Below are 18968 nucleotides of genomic sequence, written 5' to 3' on the forward strand. Positions count from 1 at the left end.
CATTTAGTAGCCGAGGCGCATCTTCACAAATGGAGTCACTGAAACACGATTCGACTTTGCGAAAATGTCATTTTAGGCCCTGACAAGCCTGAATACTGGTAGATAGATGCCTTCACTTTTTACTCCAAACTACCCCTTTAAACAAAGACCATCCCCGCTCGATACCTCTGTCACTCATGTAACACAGCATGCGATAATAACGATTTACCTCCATTTCAGAAACTAACAAACTGACTGAAACACACCTAGTTTCCTGGCGGAACAAGGCAACACAAGCTGGAACTTGACGAATAGCGTAATTTCAAGCTAGGCGAACGACTCCAATCCCAGATCCCTTGTTGAAATGGATGAAATATGCAGAAGTCGATCCCCAGCACAAGCTGACACTTGATGTTAACGCGCGAGATTGTAACCGTGTTCCGTAGGCCCAAGTAATCGCATATTTATAGCCGTAATGCACAGGCTTTCCCGCAGATATGTTCGCCACCATGACACGTAGTCGCCTTTTGTTGATCATTAAAATAAGAAACCCGTAGTCGTTATGCCTCCAGAATGAGCTCCATGTAACCGCAAATGAAGCGACCGTCACCAGGAGCGTCGTGACATGATATTCAGGCTGAATAAAAAACGCACCTCAAAGAAAAATCCAGATTGGAACAGCTGGCTGATGGAATTATCAAGTTCTTTCAAACCCAAACAAGCAACGCGACCAAGTACAGAAGTCAAATATACCATCCCGAGATTGTCCTTGAAAATGTAATTTGGGTATCGAATCATATGACAATCGTGACCGTCCACCATCCGAAACAATCTAGCAAGGCTTGCATGTCGGTGCCGGTATTGGATGGATTTGTAACCGAGAAACAAGGAGACTGCCATGGGTCAAGTGGCATGGCCGTCCTCTGAGCGACCTGTGCTGTCTAACCAGGCCTATCGTCCTAGTGATCTATAACCATATAAGAAAAAAGAGCGCCTGTGTGTTCGACGCCATACATAAAGAGGCTGTGTAAAAAGGTGCCATATATGGTGTCTGCGTTAATGCATGGCGTGCCGAGGTACGTCGTCCACTTTCACCCCGGGAAGTCCGCGATTATCGTGTGACATGTAATCGTAACCTTGGGCAGGGTGCAATTGTGTGGGCTGTGGCACGCTGCCTGTCCGGAACATGGGAGTCTGGTTTGGATCGTATCCACGAGCGAGCCCATCGAAGGAGGTGTTCATGTAGGACTGAGCCTGATTCATAGCAACACCAGGGCTGACAAAGGTTGTCGTCGGTTGGCTGGGCGGTTGCGGTGTAAAGGTGTACATGGATGAAGAGTTGGGTGCTGTGGAACCGGGCTGCCATTGCTGAGTGTACATTGCTGTATTATTCTGACCTCCATACTCTGAATGGGCACTAAAGATGGAAGCACGGCGACTGGCATCGTGTGCGGGAGGCACACCCATGTCCATAGTCAGGCTGCCACCAGTAGCGTGTGCTGAAGGTTGGCCATTGACTGGCATGCCTGTGTTCTCGACAAAGGCGTGTTGATCCTGTGGCATTTCCGGCATCGTCGAGGGCGTGTACTGGTTACCCCTTACAGGTAAATCTCCGCCGAGGAAAGGTGTCCCATGAAGTGATGTGCCTGTACTATGGCTGTTTGATGAGGGCATGAGTCCATGGACTGCCGTTAATTTGTTTGGCGTCACATCATGGTCGTCTTCTTCCTTGAGAATAGGTCCATGGTCATCGTTGCTCGATACGTATGATTCAGGAATTTTGTCATCTGCCATCACAAATACTTCGGTACTTCCATCTTGGTTGTGTTAGTGTCTACTCGTCCGTTGGCCAACATCTACTTACCAATTTCTTCCTTCTTAAACCTTTCTTCCTGCTTAGCTACTTTGAAAATCTCGTTTAAGAAGGGGCGCTTCTTTGCATTTGCTGGGTTATCCTTGTCTGCGAAGAAACCTGAAAGGGCCTCAATAGTGATCTCCTCCAGCTTCTGGACGTTGAGCTTCAACTTCTGGATGTCGGGGTGCTGCCTTTGGTTGGGTTCTACGATCATTCTGAGGATGTGGTTCAGAAGATGGACTCGTTCTAGTTTGATACAGTGTCAGTAAAAAGCCCACCAGGCACCCAGAACATAACAATGATAAGCGTTACCTCGCTTGTAAAGATGGTCTGGCTCTTTGTGGCGGACCTTGTCTTCTTTGGTAGGACCCCAAGGCTTTGGCCACCAGTCAGGCGCTTTCTCGTCACTTCCTGTGTAGGGATGGGTTGATTGTTTCTTTGGCTCCACAGCTTTTACCCATGCCTTTGCCATGAGCTTGCAAGCCGTCTGCTGGCAATTCTTGAATCGCAGCTCATAGAAGAGGCCAACATCGAGGGAATTTCCGATCTTGATGCCTTTTCGTATCGTTGTTGCCACGGTCATAGGAATATCGTCGTCATCAGCAATACCATGCCGAGCCCGTGGTCTCTTTCGTCCCTGTCGTGACGGAGTTTCCCATTCGTCAAACTGGGACATTCGTCGACGATCAATCATGCGGTTTCGTGGGAAATCCATGGATTGTCTGTAGCTGTCATAACTGACATCATCGTTGATTACGGGGCTCGCTCCTAATCATTTATCAGCCTTCAGGACATCCTGTCTGTGTTAGAAAAGGAATCCACCAACCAGCATCCAACCGGTCAACGACCTTTAAATACTTTTCCATATCGAAGAATTGTTTCTCATAGCCACTTCGAACTCCCGAGGTGCCGGGCCCAGAGAAGGTTTGTGGGCTTCCATCGTCCATGACCACAACCAGGAAGTATCGTCTAGCAGATATCCCACAAGATTGTCGGAGGGCTTCGTCAATTTGCTATTTCTCTATGTCAGTGCGTACACCAGCAATTGAATTAAATAATGGTTACAATTGGAGGTTGCCTGCGGTGCATGTCCTGTGCTTCGGGAAATCGACTGTCGTCGATTCCATCGCCAACAAATCTTTCAGGAAGATAGGAGTGATGAGGGTAGCGGGAGAATGGCTCCCTCGACCACTCTTTGACCATGTTTGCGACTGGTGTTCGTGGAGGTCGTTGAAGCTGACCGTTGACAGTTGGGTGTAGCTTCGTAGAGGGCAGGCTGTAGCTTGACACAGGCTTCAGATAGGAGAATCGTATAATACAAGCGCTTGTCAAGGCACCAGTTCTTTCTTGAACCCAGAGATGTCGAAGACCGTGTCCGTCTGTAGTCAACCGAGATGTACCGAACAGGTTGTATCGATCGGCAGAACAGTTCAGTTACACAGACGTCCAAGAATGAAACCAATTAACCAGAACTATTTCAGCAAATCTTATACTACTGGAACATATCGCAGTAGGAATTCGGAAATTTGAAATAGGGCCAGCAACGTATTCAAGCAACGAGCTGCGTAAATAATTGTTGTTGTGAAATTGTTAATATTCTTGGATGGTGGTTTCGTCAGAATGTTGAACAATATAGACAGGGGTCAGACACTTTGCGAAGTTGGATCCAGATAAGTTCGCCTCCGACCTGACTCCTCCGGGGGGTTGCGGCTCAGTCTACTCGCAGATGGGCTCGGGAATAGTATGGGTGTGATTTGACGTCGAACGTATGCGGGCGACGATTTCCAATTATCATAGAGCAGCGATCCAACCCTAGTGATTTGGTTTCCAGTGCGAGAAGTTTTGTTGCTGCTGGTGTCTGGGAAATGGAGTGATCCGTAAACTAGGTAGCTTACGAATCGTCCTCTGGAAGAGCAGCACCGCTCAGGTCTTCCGAGTCGAGTTGATACTCGAGGTAGGAATAGATAAGCTGACGATGTTCGGTGCGGTGTCGATTATTCTTAGCACAAGCAAGTCAATCAACGCTCCATGGACAAATGCAAAGCACGTCGCAGCCGACGATAAGGTGATCCGAGTAAAGGATCCTGTTTTTGTGGTGGCAATGGTAAGTTGAGATGGAAACAGTGCTTCGATTTCCAGGGCAAAGAATTGAGCAATGGTGATACGAAATAGAAATAGTGGTGCAAAGGCAAAGTTGAACTGAACAGCAGATTTTCAATATCAAGAAGACGAGGTTGCAAAATGGAACAGATGTAAAGCTGGGGAATGAGGGACAGGCCAAGGTAGGTCCCCGCACCTTCTGTAGATCGATGTTGTCTCTCTTCTCAAAGGTTTTGCTTCGGATGAGACAGCTTCCCGTGCCGTCTCTATTCTACGACGGGCGTCTCTCAATCCGCGAGAAAAGAAAAGACTGCAGATAGGACACTTGGTGAAAGATTTAGAATGAAAACAGACAGGGACCAGGTATGCCAAAAAAGCAACACACCAGATGGGTTGTAGGGATCAAGGACCAATGCTTAATGTAAGTCTCCGATCTCAGACCGTTTCTACATACTCAGGATGGGGGATCAGGGGGCAAGGGGGTGCGAACGAATGGATACCTTGAGCCAGAAACTTACGAAATGCAGCACCCAGCTACAGCGGTGGTGGTGGTGGTGTTGGTGGTGGCGGCAGCAGCAGCAGCTCGACAAGAAGAGGCATTCAGCTATCACCCATCGAACAATGTCGCACAGTACGGGGATAAGAGAGCATGACGCTAGCCCGTCAAGGCCAAGAAGGTCTCAACTTGAACTATACATGATAGCAGTGAATACCAATCCCATGATCCACAGAGCTAGCTGACAGGGCCCCATGTAAAAGGGTGTCGAGCCCACGCGTAGGCTCCGACACCCCCACAAAGTGAACGGGCCCGAATGTGGTTTTAAAAGAGACAGGGCATAAGAGTCAATCAAGGGCATCAATTCAAGGGGTGTTTGCCCACGAGAGGCTCACAAGGTTCCATTACGCGACCAGCATAGCATGCTGGAGATCTGGAGTTATAATTGCGCACACAAGTACAGAGTATACGGACCATACTTGCAAGGGTGAGATTGATGCTCAGAAAAACGGCATGTTATCGTTTTTAGCCCCGTAGGAAAGGATTCACCTCGACAGGCTTGGAAAAGGCAGGGATCGTGTTAACGATGGCTTGAATGGTGGGACCCAAAGCGAGCGCTGGATGTGAACAAGTCCAATCAATAGTTGCTTCACAGAGGACAAAAGGCCTAGGTGGTAGCAAAAAGCAACGTGCTGGGCCAGACGCATGGCGAAGGCGATCAAAGTCAGCCAGTACTGATGTACTTCGCTACTTTGTACCAAGGTGAGACATAGGACGTGATCAGGCCAATTTTCGAGCCTGCCGGAAGCACCAGGCAGATCCGAGAATGCAGTAGCTGACTGGTTATGTGTCTGAATCTGCTGTCGTATTGCATCATTTACTCTGGGTCTCGTTTCTTTTTTCGTTTCTTTTTATGCTGGTTTGCTTTTTAGCCCGCGGCGGGTTCGAAATCAAGGCTAAAGATAGGTGACTTGAATTCCGTGCAGGACCGTTGAGAACCGAGACTTTTGAGCTTTTTCCAGGGGGGGATTCTGAAGCTTTGAAGTATGTACATCACGTTCGCTATAGGCCCGCACAAGCAATGTAAGCAATTGCCAAGTCGCTGATTCGACACTCTCTCTATACTCCATATAGCGAGTGGGAATGTTGAAATGATGTACCCTTCTCCATTCTCCATTCTCCATTCTCCAGAAATCCACGGCGGGGATCGTCCGGAGTGGCCCAAATGAGACGGTCAGGAACCATTCAGATAGTAACTTGTCGAAATAGATAGCAACAGATCTCGATTCTTCATCGACAGCGTCTGTTGTATCTCTTGCATACCTAGCAGGTGATATCGGTACGGTAAACTCTGACAGATTGTTAGTCGCGACAACTGCAGCATAGTATGGATGTACATAGGTTGCCTACACCAGCCAGCTACTCCACCCATGTTTCTCTGCTTTTTGTTGGCTAAGCTGCTATGTATGTCGCTAGGCACCTAGTCAGCCACTGAAAAACAAACCTATTCAGGGCTTGGTTGCTGAATCTGTCTGGGTCTCTTCTTGGGGGAGCTTTGCTCAAAACGTGCAACCCTGCAGGACTGGTCCATGCACTATCGCCCAACTGAGTGCAGTATTGAGCCAAAGATGACCAGCGGCAACAGCAATGGCAGAGACAACTGCAGCAGCGCGGTACAGTGCTGTCGGATACCGTGCGGTAGACAATAGGTACGTACATACGTAAGTGCTGAGTGAGGAACTTGCAGTAGGTGGGTGGTCATATGCAGACCAGATTTGACCATCAGCCTCAAACGAGATCTCAGATCAACCACAGTCAAGATGGACGTGGTAGAAAATGACAGGAGCAGACAGAGCCTAGCACAGGTGACAGAAAGACAGCGCGAGTGACGAGACTAAAATCCTGCCCGCAGTGGTCTGAATTTGCCTTTCGGCTTATTATGGGTACATAGTAGAGCTTCCAGCCAATCATGGCCTGCTATTTTCCCTGTTCTCTCTCTCGCTCTGTGGAAGGCAGGCGGGTGGGTGGCCAAGGTATCCTGTTTTGCATGTACCTTCCAGCCTAGGTAGGTACCTACCTGCCGACCCTGTACAGTAGATCGGGCTGTCAATAGCACATACAGAGTTAGGTATGTAGTAGGTTGCCCTGAACCAACTGCACCGTACCTGCCCTGTCCTGAATCTGAAAGTTTGTTCCTGCTGCAAGAGGCAACAGCTACCTGAAGCCCCACGTGCTGCAGCAGCAGCAGCTACAGTAGCAGCAACGGAAAGCGGTCCACGCGAACTAACCCACTGACAAACGTTGTTAGCCCAGACTGGCGCTGGAATCAGGTACCTGTCTACTGCCTGCCAAGATACACCTACCTCATCCACTAGACTAGTTGGATGAGCTAGACAGGGAAGGGGCGGCATGTCATGAAAGATTTATTGCCGGCGGGAAAGGCCAAGAAACCGCTTACCACCGTCACTTACGCCCGGTGAAATTCCAAAGACGACTGTTTTGTGGAATCACGCGCCAGCGGCGGAGCACTTTATCCAGACATACCTGGGTACTATCTATTGCAACATCTGGGTCCCTATCGACGACCTCTCGCACTCAAACGCCCGCAATCCAGCCACCGTCGCATCTGTACTATTCGCCCTTCCCTGCGCTGCACACTCTTGTCAAGATCTACGGCTGCTCTGGAGGTTTCAGCAGTCGGAATTGACTTCCCACCCGAACTAGCCTTCTTCATGAACAGGACAACCTAAACTCTGGACGATTTGTGGGACGCGAGCGGTACGGCTCGGCTCCTCTATTAGCCTTGCAACCTGCACCAGTCCAGGTCAACCCCGTCAATAAGATCCGCTCACATTGCGCGTTGCGCATTGCTTGTTACCTGTCTAGGCTTCTCATTGCCCATTTACTTACCCAAAAAAAAAAAAAAAAAGCAATCGAGAAAAAAGGGAAAACGTCCAGGCCAACGTCTTGTCCAACCTACCTGGGTATTGTACTGTAACTGTACTTACCTCGTTGCTCTGGGAATGGCAACATGCGATCTGTACTTTGTTTCTTGGCAGGCAACCCTTTGCAGCCACCAGCTGTCAGCCATTGGCTGTTAGCGCTTGTAGGAACCTTACATCCAGGGCAGGGCAGGTATTTGGCCCTGACAAACCTCAATGCGCATTCCCAACTACAGCTTGGTATCTTGACAGTTTGTAAAGAGAAAACGGCGTTCATCAATACCCTCCAACACTTGAGCGGCTTTACATATAGGCGCGAGTCAGGGCATCCCAAATCAAGAACTCTCCTACTGTATCCGTACAACATTATCCAGTTTTCATATAATGAGCCAGAAAGCATTGACCAACTCAGACATTTTATCAGTCTTGACCATTACAGGGGCCACCAAGAGCTCCATCAACAGGGAGCGGGAAGCACACATAAGCCTGACAGGTACGTCTGCGCGCTCGTTGGGCGGTCATTGCGCATCATCTACAAGGATCACACAGCTATCGTCTCAATCACGGCCCTCAACTACATTATTATTGGCACCACTTGCACTTTCAAACCAAATCGGAAGCCGAACCATAATCCATACGACGATGCTCTCCACATCCTGCATAACTATCCTAGGGGCTGTGAGCATCTGATACCACATATGTATGTTGACTGCAGGACGGATACTGAGGTGGAGAAGAAGCAAAGGTATGCGAATAGTCCTGTGGGCATTTCAAGGGTCAGGACAAGAAAGAGAATGTAACTGTGGCGCTCAGGGCGGCTCTTGCCTGTAAGTATGAGGTTGCCGTTGCCGTTGCCGTTGCCGTTGCCGTTGCCGTTGGCAATGCTTATCTGACATTGACATTGCAAAGTTACTGTGGGATTTTAATTCTTCTCAGCCTTGTTGACGACGATAGTGTTCCCTCTTCGCCCTGTCAATCTTGTCTCAACGCATATTATTACAGCACAGTAAACCTCAAAAACAAAAGGTCGCAGAAGAGTCGTGCATGCGGATCGTCACCGCATGGACACACACACACACACACACCCGCAGCCGCAACATTTCCTCGTTTCGACCATGTGCTCAGAAGCAATTATAGATTCCCCGAGAAAACTGCACTAGTTTCTCGTTTTCCTTGACGAGCCAGGCGGCCAGACCAGCCGTCCAGCAATTGCGCCTACAAGGTACATGAATGTATGTACTTCACTCTTTACCGTTCCGTGTCTCATAATTGCAATCCAACCCCGCTTCGATTTTCAACGAGGCGTCTCGCCCATGTTCTCAGAAACATTACGGATAATCTAGGCCACCACTGCTATCACAATTGTCAGGGAGGGCTCAGATACAATTCAAGCTCCCAGTCGGCAGTGACCAGTTCATATCTGCGCCGTTCCAATGAAAGCCAAGAGCCGATGCCCCCACGCTCTTTGCAGCATGCTTTGCTTTACCAAGCTTGGGTTCGGACTGGGATCAATTACGACCATCGCTTGCCCTTAGCAGCAGGAGTGCTCAACGTCATCGGCTCATTGCCGATCTCATCTGGCCTATTTGGAAACTCTGCTACGTGGCTGGTCAACTCTATTGGATGACAAAAGGATGATGGCCCTGCAGGTATCAAGAGACAGTCGTCGCGATGTACTTCTGCTATTATCGAGCCCTGCTAAGTAGGCTGTTCGGCCTGTCCCTGCTGGTATTGTTGAATCGCGACCAACGATGGGCATGTTTCATACAGGAGCATCAATCCCTGGATCAGCGCAATGCTGGACCATTGATGTAGCTGAGTCAGCAGTGCGCCTGTGCACCCATGTATACAGCCCAAGCCTTACATCTTGATTTTCAAGTGGCTACTGACCATACAGTAGTTATACTCGGTACAATACAACTGGACAAATTATAGGGTCCCGGAGACATTCCTCACGAGCGAGCTGCTCTGTTTCTGAGACAGTCGATGAAGCTGAAGGCTTGGATGTGGCAACTTCTTCAAAAAGTCTCAATGTCATCGTCAATATTAAGCTAGCCAACTGCCTCGCATGATGCAGATAAAAACACATATGCAGTTCTATCGCGTCACCTCTTAGATATTTAAACAATTGCAAAAGAGTGTCCGGGTCGAGTTCCGCCAGCCCCGTCCCTTCTCTCATAGTCAGGTGCTCCATATTGTGTGTTCACCATCACTGTCTGTCTCACTTTCCGAGGCTTGAGAGCGGAGACATGAGAGACGAGTTTAACATCCAGATCTCGTTACGGGCCGCCACCCTGGAATTATCATCTGCGACGCTTCTCAACATTGTGTTGACTCAACCCAACCCCGCCCCATCAGCACTTGTATTCGCTTAATAACATGTTGCTTCTGCTCCTTGCTTTGAATAGGTACGCGTCTTGTTTCTCATTTTGATTCAAAGATGCAGACGTGGCGGGTTCCATCAGAGTCGTTAACTGACCAGGCCATCTTTGACGCAGCTATTGTGCCGAACATATGTTTCCTAAAGAGGCAGACCAGAACGGAGCTTGAGTGCAGCCCCTTATCAAATAACTTCAACAGCCTAGGTTAGCTCGTCCAAGGTCTAGACAGAAGATTATATCCCGAAGCATACAACAATATCACTCTTGCTATTGGTATGAATCCATCTGCGGTTCATTTTATGTCTATGTAAAACTCGTGTCATTCAACACGCTGGGAAAACCTTCTCAGCGCCGCACGTCTACATTCTTCCAATAGCAGAGGAATACAGTGAACTCAGCAACAGTAAAGGTCCGCCAAAGGGTAGATCTCGGGCTTGGTACTGTATTTACCTTCGCTTCTAGAAAGCACCACATGTCGTCTGCTGTTACATAAGCGGCATGTTCTGCTTTTAGCAAAGAATTTGACTAAATTGCATAGTCACAGACCCTTGGCGGGGACACTATTAGTCTCGGGGGAAAGACACCGATGCTCTATCTATTTAGGCGATAAGAAAAGTTGAGGAGTCGAGCTTTGAATGAAGTTGATGTTGAACTGGAAGGGCACAAGACACGGACACAGCGTCACGTCACGTCAATGGAAATTCCGATGGCTGTTGTCTCGGTACATCACACCATCAGCAGCTACGGATAGGTCTTTCAGAGTCTGTGAGAGAAGAGAACTTCTCTTGGCAACTCTCAATCCAACCTCGCGTTGATAGAGTCGCCGTGCTATATGCACTGTCCGGTCTTTACGGAATACCATCCGACCATACCGGCATGTACATGTACTATTGTGGTTACCCCAGCATGTAACGTGTCAAGTCCCCCTTGTCATTTATTAGAGTCTTTTCAGATTCGTCCGTGGATGTCAACCAGGGGTACCAATCCCTGCCACCTCACCACCTCTTACCCCCTTGTCGCCGGGGATAATCAGCATGTGCTGCTGCGCACGGCCGTTCTGCTTAGCCATCCACCGTCAGTGTAGGCTTCTCTTCTCTTTCGAGTGGCTCGCCGAACAATCTTACAATTACTTTTTTTCACGAGGCAAATTTCAAGGAGCGTGCATGCAATCAAGAGGACGGCCTTCTCTAATACGTTGCTGCGAGGTATTCCACGTCTCTCGGGAGCCCGATGAAATCAATGGGAGCTGTACCGTCTAGCTGGAACAAAGCATAGTTACCATGATTCCATCTCTTTTATTCATAGCATATCTCAACTACTCTTGCAAGGTTTTTTATATACAATCTCCATTATTATGACAACTCCGAAACCCAACACATGACTACCTATTCTAGTTCCAAGCCAGCTTGTTTCATAAGTCCATAGAAAACGCCTTGCTTTTTGAAAAGCTCAGCTGGACTATCAAACTCAACCACCTCACCCTTATCAAGCACCACCACACGGTCGCTGTCGAGGATGGTATTGAGGCGATGGGCTACAGTGATGATGGTGCGGTTTGCGAACAGGGGTGATCGGAGGGTGCTCTGCAGCATTGCGTCCGTCTCAACATCGACGGCAGCAGTAGCCTCGTCCAGAACAAGGATGTTGGACGGGGTAAGCATTGCGCGAGCGAGCGAGACCAGCTGTCTTTGGCCTTGAGAAAGGTTGGAGCCTGCAATGACAAACATTAGCCGTTGAACATGTGAAGCTTACAGGTATGGCTGAGAATCCAAGAGCCAGGTAGCTGGTCTTTGCTTGGCCAAGAGACCAAACCACGGGACTTCATCTTCATGCGAGGCGTGCATCAAAACATATCCCTCATCTTCCAGATTTTTACAGAAAAGAGACTGTTCATCATCAAAGACAAGGGCCAGATGCCTGTGCACACCACATTCGATGAAGCCAGGGCAAGCCGAACCAGATGCTCGGGTGACCGGTGAGGGAAATCGCAGGCCGGTCAAGAAATGCCGACAGAAAGCGCAGTGCCGTGAGTTGACTTACCTCCTTCGTTAATCTTGGCCTCCAACCCACCATCCATGCTTGAAACGTGGTCCTTGAGTCGCGCGTGCTCTATAGGGCTATATGTCAGCAAATGTTACGCAGCATGCAATTACAAAAGAAGCGCTTGTTTGAGCGGGTGTGGTCACAACAGGGTTGAAATGCTGTAATTTACTTACCCAATACACTCCAAAGCTCAGTGTCGTCATGGACGTGTCCAGGGTCAAGATTATCCCGGACAGTGCCTTCGAATAGTGCTGCGTCCTGTGGAATAATGGCCAGTCTTCGGCGTAGATCGAGCAAACCAATGGCAGATGTATCGACATTATCAATGCCGATGTGGCCCGTTGCCGGTTCGATGAGACGGAACAAGGCGAGTGTGAGCGATGACTTGCCCGCTCCAGTGCGACCAACGACGCCGATCTTCTCGTGCGACTTGATGTCGAGGCTTATATTTTTGAGCACCAAATCCAGGCCCTCGCGATAACGTGTGCTATAGTTGACAAAATCAACCTCGCCCTTGGCAGGCCACGAGACAGGGGGTCGGTTCTTGGTAATAATCTCGGGTGCCTCGCTGGGTAGAGCTGCATATTCAAGGACACGCTCCACCGATACAATATTAGTCTCAACCTCTACAGTTTGGCGGACGATCCAGTTGAGTGAAGTTGTAATCTGCAGAGCATATGACATGGCCAGACCAACAATACCGGGGCTGAGGTGCCTAGTACCAGTGACGGACATGATGGAAAAGCCAGCAGCAGCTAGAATGACGATAGCGCCGATGAACTCGAGGCGGACGGCGAGCCAGCGATTGGCACTGATGGAAGGGAAGTAAGCACGGAGGTTAGCGTCAACACGCCATTCGTTCTCCAGCTCAAATCGCTGCTGCTGTCGGTATGCCCGAATGGTTGAAATACCACCAAGCGATTCCTGGAAGTGTGCATAGATGGGGCTGCGGCTGACACTATCAAGTCGCTTGAGCTCACGGGATGTCCTGAGGTAGTATCTCTGGATGAAGTAGTAAGTCAGGGCGAGAGGGATGATTAAAGCGATGAAAGCCGGTGTCGCGACCGAGATGACAATCAAAGTGAATCCTGATCGAGCGGCATTGACAAAAAGCATATTGAAGGTCCTGGCCAGGACTTCGTCGACGCGGTAGATGTCACTGGAGAATCGGTTAAGGATTCTTCCAGCTGGTGTTGTGTCGAAGAAGGACATGGGAGAGCGGAAGATAGCGTTGGCCATGCGCTCGTGAAGCTTTCGAGACGCCTCAATGGAGCAGAAAATCCAGAGAATCAGGGTTTGAATAACAGTGAGGGCGGAGGCTCCGATACCAAATGCAAAGTAGATGCCGATGTACTTGCCGACGTGATCGTTTGAGTTGGACTTTTGGTTTCGCTCAGACCACTCCTTGAGCCAAACCGAGCCACCAATGTTGGCAGTTTGCGAAGCGAGCAGCATAAACAAGTAAAGAGCGACAGCATAGATGTTGTTCATCTTGGCGTATTCGCCATAGACTGACCACTTGACCTTGCCTTGCTCCAGATGCTCCTTGCTCTGCTTAGTCTTGGAACCTGCGATTTCCTCATCTGTGAGCTTGCCTCGAGGACCCCTGAAACTAGCAGTGCTGGCACGACGAAGAGTTGCCATGCTACTTGAGCGAGGCTTGGCACTAGCGGCAGTCTTGATAGGGGCCATCTCCGGGACTTGTTCCTGAGCCTCTTCAAGCTCTTCCTTGGCCTGACCAACGTCTGGTTCGATGATTGTAGCGGCTTTACTGCTTGAAGCACTGGAGCTAGGCTCACTGCTGGCATTGCCAGACTCTTGTCCGGCAGTCTTGAGAAGCTCAGCGACAGGACCCTTCTGAGCAACCAGCTCTTTATACGTTCCTCGCTCGATAATCTGTCCGTCCTTGATCAGACTCACGTAGCTAGCCTGACGAAGCACAGCGATGGCGTTAGTGGCAAGAATTCGAGTCTTCGAGGCAAGTAGACCACGAGTTCCCAGGACGTTGTCGATGATGTGACGGCCAACATGAGAATCAACAGCAGAGAGAACGTCGTCGAGAAGGTAAATATCGGCACGAGCATAGACAGCGCGAGCTAGGGAGACACGAGCCTTCTGACCGCCACTCAAGGAGATACCTCTTTCACCAACAACGGTCTCATCTCCGTCTGGAAGCTGGGCAAAGTCATCGACCAGCGCGCATGCATGTACAGTTTTCTCGTAGAACTCGGCGTCGTACTTGTAACCGAAAATGATGTTCTCCTTAACAGTAGCGTTCAGAATCCAGGTTTGTTGAGATGCATATGCGACAGTTCCTCGCACCTCGACATTGCCCTTCACCTTCCATAGGTCGCCAAGAATGCTTTGTAGGAAAGAGGACTTGCCGGAACCAACACGACCGACAACACAAGAAAGCTCGCCCTTGTAAGCAGTGTATTCAATATCAGTCAGTGTAGACTTGTTCTCGTGGCGGTTCCATGAAAATGTACCATCACGGATAATAATACTCTCTTCACCAAGCTGCTCGGGGGCAGGCTTGATTGTAATTGCATTGGGCTGGAGCTCCTCGGCGGTGAGGAAGCTTGTCAGTCGTCCAATGGCAACAGAGGCTTCGACAATGGATGTGATAACCATGGGGAGGATAGCAAGTGGGAAAGTCAGGAGGTTGAACAAGGCCAGCGCAGGGAAGACGATGTCAGTGGTCAGGGGCTTGTCCTGGGTCAGAACGAAGACGGTAAAGGTTGAGCAGGACACGAAGAAAGGCGCTGTAGTCCAAGTGAAATTGGCAAAAGCTTGCGTGGCGCCAATCTTTCGCAAATTCTTGAGCTCCTTCTCATTTCGGACAAAGTTGAGCTTGTTCATAAAGGCAGATCCCCAGGCATAAAGCTTGATGCTCTTCATGTTGTTGATAATCTCGTTGATCAGACGGCTCCTGGAATCCTTGTTCTTCATCTGTTCCTTTTGCATGTTCTTCATAATACGAGCTACAAAGCCTTGGATCGGCATCATAACAATCATGACAACAATACCCGCCATCATGGACCAACCAACCAGGTTGTATAAAGATACCATGCAAATGATGATCTGGAATGGCGCAGACCAGAGTTGCTGTGCGAATTGGGTAAGATCCTGCAAACGTTGGCCATCGACAGCCATATAGTTGACGATATCGCCAGTGGACTTTGCGGCTCTACCCTCGCTCGACAGTCGAAGAGACTTGCGGTAGATGGCTGAGGAAAGACCACCCTTGATACGCATGCCAGTCACAAAAGCGAGCTGGAAATACTGGTGCACCATAGTTGTTTGCAAAACTGCACAGGAGAACATGGCCAGTGCAATAGCAGCACCCTTGATGATGGGCTGCGGAGTCTTGCCCTCGCCGTACGAATCGACAAACGAGATGAGCAGGCGGAGCAGTTGAGGCTGAATGTATTGAGCAATATCGTTGAAGAACTTGAAGATTGCAGCAACACAGTAGGGTCCGCCATATGCCTTGAACAAAACTCTCCACAACGAAGGTTTCTTGTGGTTTTCTAATTCGTACCTCCAGGCTTCGTCGAAGCGAGCGCCAGTGGTTTTTGTCTTATCGTCCTTGGCAAGAGCCCAGAGGTCTTCCTCAGTCAAATACACCTTGTAACCATATCGCATCATTGGTGTCATCCAAGAAAATGCGAGCTGGGAGAAGGCGTTGGCATACTCTACGGGGCATTCCTCTTCCTCTTGAATGGCTTCATATCCACTAGGGCCATTGCTTCTGGGCCATAGCCACTCGATAAGAAATTCGGCGAGGGACAGTCCGACTCCGACGCAGTAAATGATGAAGTATGGCAGGTTGGACTCGTATATTTGCTGCGAGATAAGAGATCGTAGCTTTACGCCGTAGGATATTAGGAGGAAGAGCCAGTAGAAGAGAGCGATGCCGCTGGGATATCGAATGCGCGAATGTTCGACCCATTGCACAGAAAAGATGACGAGTAGCGACAGGATAGTCAGGAAAGTGGTCAACACTCGGAAGTCGCCATACCAGATATGAGGCATGTAAATAATCTGGACAATGAACTGGGCAATGACGTCGAGGATGATGATTGCGAGAAGGGACTAAGATGATTGGTCAGCTCAATTGAACGATAGCACGACAAAGTAACTTTGGCAATAGTATCAACCTGTTTAATGTAGAAGTGCGCGTTCTTGGTCTGTCCCTCCTGCTTGGGCTTCTTGGCGAGCAACCACCAAACAGCGAGCGATCCGAACAAAAGACCAAACACAGACACGGAAGCAATCCAGACATCGATAAAGCAAGGTGTGAAATCATAGCGATGCGGACTCATGGGGCCCCATCCTTCTGGGTTTCCGCACAGAGGTTGTTTGAATGGGCTGACGGTGAAATAGTTCGCACCAAGCTCTTGCAGCGGACGAAAGCCTGTGAACGAGCCCGTCTCCAAGAGAACCTGCTGCTGCTGCTGCTGCTGCTCGTTAAAGAAAGCCATTGTTGCAGTAGTTGTTACTCAAAGAGTTCAAGGTGTCGAAATTGTCTTGCGCAATCGTCACCTCATGCTAGAGGGACGTGGTGGATGCTTCGTAAGATGACCAAGGCGGCAGCGCGTCTTGATGACGATGGTAGAATAAGATTTTTGGGAGCTTCGGAAGCTCGCGCGGATCGACGTCAGTGCGAGCGGGCGCCGTGAACCGGAGACGGCGCAATGGACCAAGACACAGACTAAAAAGACACAGGTCCGAAACTGAATCCGGTCGGTCGCTTCTGAGGAGCGAGCGTTGGAGTGAAAGAAAAGAAAAGAAAAGAAAAGAACAAAAAAAGAGTCTTTGCTCTTTGGCGACTTCCACGGGATCAAGCAAGAGTTAACTGGGTACCGCTACCTGCCTACCGTAAGTATGACAAGCAGAATCTTGTCGAATTACAGGCCCTTGTCATTGATGGTTGGTAAGCTGCCCCAGAATTTTGCTGCAAATCCTACATCGGTATCCTTAGGAACCGACCCGATGCGAACATGGACCCATGCTATCTGCATGAGTTGCCTGGACTAGCTGAACTAACATGCGGTCTAGGCTTGCTTGGTCTGTCTGGACAAATAATCGTGTAGGTAAGCTACTCGGTGGAGTTCTTGCTGGATATAGTGAACGGAGTTTAAGTTGCCGATTGTTAGGGTCCCTTCCCAGTCAAAGTGATCCTACCCTATACAGATACAATTGATTGGTCACTTTGATAGCTTCGCGCAAGTGAAGTAACCAAGTAAACTATTCGCACATAGCAGCAGTATAAACGGACATATATTTATAATCAAGCCGTTTTCAGTTGTCAAATGTACGTATCGTTCGTTTTCCCCGGCTTGTATCTATAGGTACGTACCAACAGCCTATCGACATGTAACTTATACTGTTTTCAAAAACTCAATCACTGTCTTGGAAAGCCACTCTTGCGATTCGAGCTGCTCAACGGTATGGCTTGCGCCAGGGATCAGCCCAGATAGGTCGCTGACGGCGGTCGAGTTCAATTCCTTATACTTTTTGTTACTTGCAGCTTGGTCAATACGCGCGGGAACAAATTCATCCTCAGCAGAGTGCAGGACTAGCACTGGCTTCTTGAATCGTGACCAGTTCTTCTCTAGGATTTCGTCATCGAGGTCTGACGAGAAATAGTCATCGTCGCCACTTTCAAGCTATTAGCACATTGTATTTCTGGTTGGTTGGACGACCACTCAACATACCCTTTGCTGGCCAGAGATTGGAATCGATAAGCCGAAATCGGTGCTCCCAGAACAGCTGGGATCATGTCAAAGGGCATACAATCACCGCCCTTGCCCTCAGAGATCATCTTGGCTGCGAGATCAAGACTCGGCTGAGGATCGGGCATGATCAAGTCTAGTGTCTCACGATCCGACACTGGCCCTTGCAAAATGAAGCCATCCACCGGCTCGTTGTTGTGTTTTGGGTAGTCGGCATACTCAATACAGTCCTGTCACTGGTCAGGATGCTTACATGATAAATATAGGCAAGATATCATATTTAATTACCTGGCAACCGGTGGATGAACCAAAGAGGACGATCTTTTTCTTCCCAATGCCTCGGAGATACTTGGCCAATGCAGATATGTCCTCCACGTCGTTGGACAGGTTCGAAGTACCAAATCCTGAAAAAGAACTTCTCATACGGAACTCAAAAACAGAGTAGCCCAGATCTGCTGCCTGTTCTAGTCGCTCAGCTAGGAGCCGGGTGTAGGGAATAGTATGCGGGCCATCAGTAAGCCCGCCGATGAAGACGATAGCATTGTGAGCAGAAGTCAAGCCAACTTCGTAGGCAGCTGAGCCTCGGCACTCGGAGTCAAAGGGATGGACAGTGACGGGGAAAGGACCGGAAGGCGCCATTGCTGTAGCTTTATAGAGCTGAGAGGTGGAAAACTGGTGTTGGAGGACTCTGCTATTTATGCCTGAAGTGATGGAGGGGTACTTTCGAATATGCAGGGTTGTTTCTCAGCCAAGCTTCACCTTGATAGAACTGATCTGAGCTTGAAAAAAGACGGAACTGGATTCGTTAGGCTTGGGAAGTACCTAAATTATGATCTCAGTTGATGTTTGTCTCTAAAACGGTGATTGCGGGTAATGATGCACCTGCTTGACTAGAGCACTGTGCAAAAAGTAGCATGGACTGAGTGGTGTGGAGAATGGCATCAAGGAGGAGCCTGATGCTGTCGGATTGTTTATTCACAGCGAGGAAGTTGACAGGCATGCACTGTAAGAAAGGCATTAAGAACATACTTGATATAGGTGAAATATCACACTAAAAATGATTGATATATAATATAAAATTATATATCCGTATAATTTTTATTTATATAAAGCTGCGACTGTTCAGGCACACTCGAAAGGAGGGGACAGTGTTTATAGAACTAAAGCACTGTATACAGGGGCCAGAAAGCTCTTTCCATTCATAGCTCCAGGCTGAACCCCTCCACACTCCAAATTTGTCTTCCGAATAAACCAACTGACAAACCAGAACCAAGCTTTGAATCGCTTCCTCCAGTGTTGGTGTATTTAACCTGTCAGTCATTATCCCTTCCCATCCACCTTGATCCCAAACCCTCATATCTGCCATTGCTACACTGCACTTACGTACTCGCGTTCGTGTTCGCTAACTCTTTGGCTCAGCTTTACAGAAGC

General features: G+C 49.0%; 6 protein-coding genes across 6 annotated transcripts; 2 read left to right on the forward strand and 4 right to left on the reverse strand.

Moving 5' to 3' along the window:
• Positions 1 to 1035: 1035 nt before the first annotated feature.
• On the reverse strand, positions 1036 to 3037 carry FGSG_05568 (uncharacterized protein; the record flags this gene model as incomplete). The annotated part of the gene is made up of 5 exons (XM_011325817.1): positions 1036 to 1796; positions 1844 to 2080; positions 2147 to 2602; positions 2661 to 2847; positions 2900 to 3037. 5 exons carry the CDS (start codon positions 3035 to 3037, stop codon positions 1036 to 1038), a joined length of 1779 nt encoding a protein of 592 aa, XP_011324119.1.
• Positions 3038 to 3809: 772 nt separating this feature from the next.
• Positions 3810 to 4577, forward strand: FGSG_05569 (uncharacterized protein; the record flags this gene model as incomplete). The annotated part of the gene is made up of 4 exons (XM_011325818.1): positions 3810 to 3938; positions 4045 to 4116; positions 4276 to 4297; positions 4462 to 4577. 4 exons carry the CDS (start codon positions 3810 to 3812, stop codon positions 4575 to 4577), a joined length of 339 nt encoding a protein of 112 aa, XP_011324120.1.
• An 809-nt stretch (positions 4578 to 5386) lies between these two features.
• FGSG_12757 (uncharacterized protein) lies at positions 5387 to 6841 on the reverse strand (the record flags this gene model as incomplete). Its single annotated transcript, XM_011325819.1, has 6 exons — positions 5387 to 5753; positions 5935 to 6090; positions 6152 to 6286; positions 6508 to 6516; positions 6551 to 6663; positions 6794 to 6841. 6 exons carry the CDS (start codon positions 6839 to 6841, stop codon positions 5387 to 5389), a joined length of 828 nt encoding a protein of 275 aa, XP_011324121.1.
• Positions 6842 to 7461: 620 nt separating this feature from the next.
• On the forward strand, positions 7462 to 8382 carry FGSG_05570 (uncharacterized protein; the record flags this gene model as incomplete). Its single annotated transcript, XM_011325820.1, has 4 exons — positions 7462 to 7865; positions 8088 to 8117; positions 8186 to 8199; positions 8327 to 8382. The coding sequence occupies 4 exons, from the start codon at positions 7462 to 7464 to the stop codon at positions 8380 to 8382; spliced, it is 504 nt and encodes a 167-aa protein (XP_011324122.1).
• Positions 8383 to 11138: 2756 nt separating this feature from the next.
• On the reverse strand, positions 11139 to 16283 carry FGSG_05571 (metal resistance protein YCF1; the record flags this gene model as incomplete). Its single annotated transcript, XM_011325821.1, has 4 exons — positions 11139 to 11464; positions 11794 to 11862; positions 11970 to 15894; positions 15942 to 16283. The coding sequence occupies 4 exons, from the start codon at positions 16281 to 16283 to the stop codon at positions 11139 to 11141; spliced, it is 4662 nt and encodes a 1553-aa protein (XP_011324123.1).
• Positions 16284 to 17124: 841 nt separating this feature from the next.
• FGSG_05572 (uncharacterized protein) lies at positions 17125 to 18385 on the reverse strand. Its single transcript, XM_011325822.1, has 3 exons — positions 17826 to 18385; positions 17520 to 17767; positions 17125 to 17463 (listed from the first exon to the last, which is right to left on the reverse strand). Exons 1-3 carry the CDS (start codon positions 18174 to 18176, stop codon positions 17184 to 17186), a joined length of 879 nt encoding a protein of 292 aa, XP_011324124.1. The 5' UTR covers positions 18177 to 18385; the 3' UTR covers positions 17125 to 17183.
• Between the last annotated feature and the right edge of the window lie 583 nt (positions 18386 to 18968).

Source organism: Fusarium graminearum, chromosome 3 (genome assembly GCF_000240135.3).
Source record: "Fusarium graminearum PH-1 chromosome 3, whole genome shotgun sequence".
Lineage (NCBI taxonomy): Eukaryota > Fungi > Ascomycota > Sordariomycetes > Hypocreales > Nectriaceae > Fusarium > Fusarium graminearum.